This window comes from Verticillium dahliae, genomic scaffold (assembly GCF_000150675.1).
Source record: "Verticillium dahliae VdLs.17 supercont1.10 genomic scaffold, whole genome shotgun sequence".
In the NCBI taxonomy this organism is placed as follows: Eukaryota; Fungi; Ascomycota; class Sordariomycetes; order Glomerellales; family Plectosphaerellaceae; genus Verticillium; species Verticillium dahliae.
The window spans coordinates 1,042,976-1,045,434 of record NW_009276922.1 but is presented as its reverse complement, the minus strand read 5'-3'; the positions used below and the strand labels follow the sequence as shown (position 1 = coordinate 1,045,434).

General features: G+C 56.9%; 1 protein-coding gene across 1 annotated transcript in view; it reads right to left on the bottom strand.

Moving 5' to 3' along the window:
- Positions 1–1,507: 1,507 nt before the first annotated feature.
- Positions 1,508–2,459, bottom strand: part of VDAG_05607 (alpha-L-rhamnosidase) — a gene marked incomplete at both ends in the record, with an annotated part of 3,646 nt that continues 2,694 nt past the window's right edge. Inside the window, 2 exons of the mRNA XM_009652502.1 lie at positions 1,508–1,906; positions 2,005–2,451. Of these exons, the coding sequence (XP_009650797.1) occupies positions 1,508–1,906; positions 2,005–2,451 (846 nt within the window). The remainder of the gene's footprint in view (positions 1,907–2,004; positions 2,452–2,459) is intronic.

The window sequence follows — 2,459 nt, the reverse complement described above, 5'->3', positions numbered from 1 at the left end:
CACTATCCATCCCCCCCTAGATCTCCCTCTATATATATATACACAAATACCCCCCCCCCCCCCCCCCCCCCCCCCCCCCCCCCACCCTCATCACCCTTTCCCCCCACAACCCACCCACCCCCACATACCTACCCCCCACCTCCCTCCCTTGCGTCCTCCCCGCCCGTCGCGCAGGGAACAGCTTGCTCAATTCGCCACGTTTTATAACACTTACACACATCCTTATTTGCTTCACAAGCACGATTTCCTTCATCTGCCCTGAGAACGCCAACTGTTCCAAAGGCACCAAATTCTCTACCAAAAGCCGCCAACAGGCATCTGCCTGATCTTTCGTGGTTCAGATGGTCAGAGAGAGGCTCGCCTACCCATCTGAGGGGGTGTGTTGCCGATCAGGCAAGGTTCTGTTCTGTGACCCAGGAGTACTTTCATCCCAAATGTGGAGTCCTCATTTGATGCATTTGTTCTGTCGTTATCGCCCCGGTAAGACTCCTTACCGATGCTGGATCTGACCAATTACCTTCGTTTGGACTTCTGGAAGTCTCCTTTTGTACCTTAACAACAATCAATCCACTTTGTTCAATTCCGTGGTGACAGTAGGCGAATAATGAATCTGTTAGGGACATAATCGCATACAGCGGTGCAAGTCGGCCAGGAACGCATGCCATGGTGCTCGGGAGCGCTCCGCATCGTATGGTCCTGTGAAATGAAGGAAGTTCATACTTTTCGTGATCGTTGCTTGATCTGGATGTGACTCTGTCCCAGGCCATGTCACTGCCACCCTCCGAACCTACATAACCCGCCCACTCGCACTACACCTTGCACTACAGGTACGCCACCATTCCCGTTTCCTTGATCACCCTTCGCCAATACCCAAGCGCGTTTGATATTCTACGGCTTCACCACGATGGCGGACATGACACTTGATTCTTTTCCTACTTCAGTACCGCTGCTCGCAGATGGGCATCGGTCATTGCACAGCCATCCAGAGACCCAGAGTCTGTATCTCAGTCAATGCAAGCCCTCTCGAATATCATTCCGACATGGCCTCCTGGAACATTAAGTACTACAGCCGGTCCCTGATACGATGTCGTGGTCTCATTAGTCACCTCCTGAGGAGTACAACTCCCGATTCTCTGCCTCCAGGAGGTCAGTCCTTAACTTCGTGCCGCTCTGTTAGGTGACCTTACAATAGCGGCACTTTGCTCACCATTGACTGAGCCGAACCTGGAGGACAAGCATTTCAACCATGACCTGCTGTTTAGAAAACGCTTCACGTACAGCCTAGGCCGAATGACACGATGGACTGATCAGATAATCATGAGGCACGACTGATCTCGTACACCAACTTATGCAACACAATTATCAAGATGTGGTCACTGTTCACCGCAAGAGCACCACATTCGGGTCTTCTAAGAAGAATGCTCAACAAGCGACATCTTAAAACTAGAAGGTAAGCATTGACAAAACTGTCGTCCGTGTGGGAGTCTTACAGACAAAACTCCCACATTTACCCCTTTAGTGTGCTGGAGAAATTGTGCATCCTAGAAGGCACCGTATAGACGACGTACCCCTCCTCCTCCTCAACAAACGTGGCCCTGCCCGACGCGCGTACCTTCTCGCCAGCCACCCTGACCTCGGCCTCCGTGTTGGCCGGCACGGTCACGCTCAGCGCAAAGGCATCGCCGGCTCTCGTCCACTCGCTCCTCGCCTCGCCAGCCCTCGTCCTGAACGTGCCCGCCGCGCTCGTGAGGTCTCCGACAGGCTTCGGCTGAAACACGAGCTTATCGGCCCACGTCGCGCTGATGGTCCCGAGGGAGCCGGCCTGGATCCCTGCCACGCCGGCGTGGAACCACTCGTCAATCTGCGCGAGGATCATGTGATTCTTCGAGTCACTGCGCGTCCAGCGCTCGCCAATCGTTGTGAACCCGCCCGGGTTTTCGTCGTGGGGGCCATGAAGTAGCCGTAGCTCGGGCGGTCATTTTGCTGCAGGGCCGCCCACAGCACGTCGTCACGCCCGCCGGCGGAGAGGGCGCGGACGATGGGGCCGAGACCGATGGTGCCGCCACTCAGGTGCGGACCCTTGCCGTCGGCGGAGGGGTAGGACTCTACGAGCTCGACGAGGGCTTCAAGGACCGTCTCGCGGTGCTCGGACGGCACGAGGCCGGCGTCGAGGGCCAGAGCTTGCGCGGCCTGGGCTGCGTTGACGGTGCTGTCGTTGCCGCGACTTGTGTAGCGCCCCGTGGCGTTGTTGAAAAAGGAGTTGTTGAAGGCGTCACGCATGTCGACGGCCAAGCTGGCGTAGCGGACGGCGTCTTCAGTGTGGTTTGTCAGATTCGCCATGCGCGCCATGGCCTGGATCGTGTGGTAGTAACCCCACGTCCCTGTGATACGGCCCGAGGTGCGGCCGCCATTCTCGACCCAGTCGGCGAGGGCGGCGTCGACGATGTGATCCTGGACCT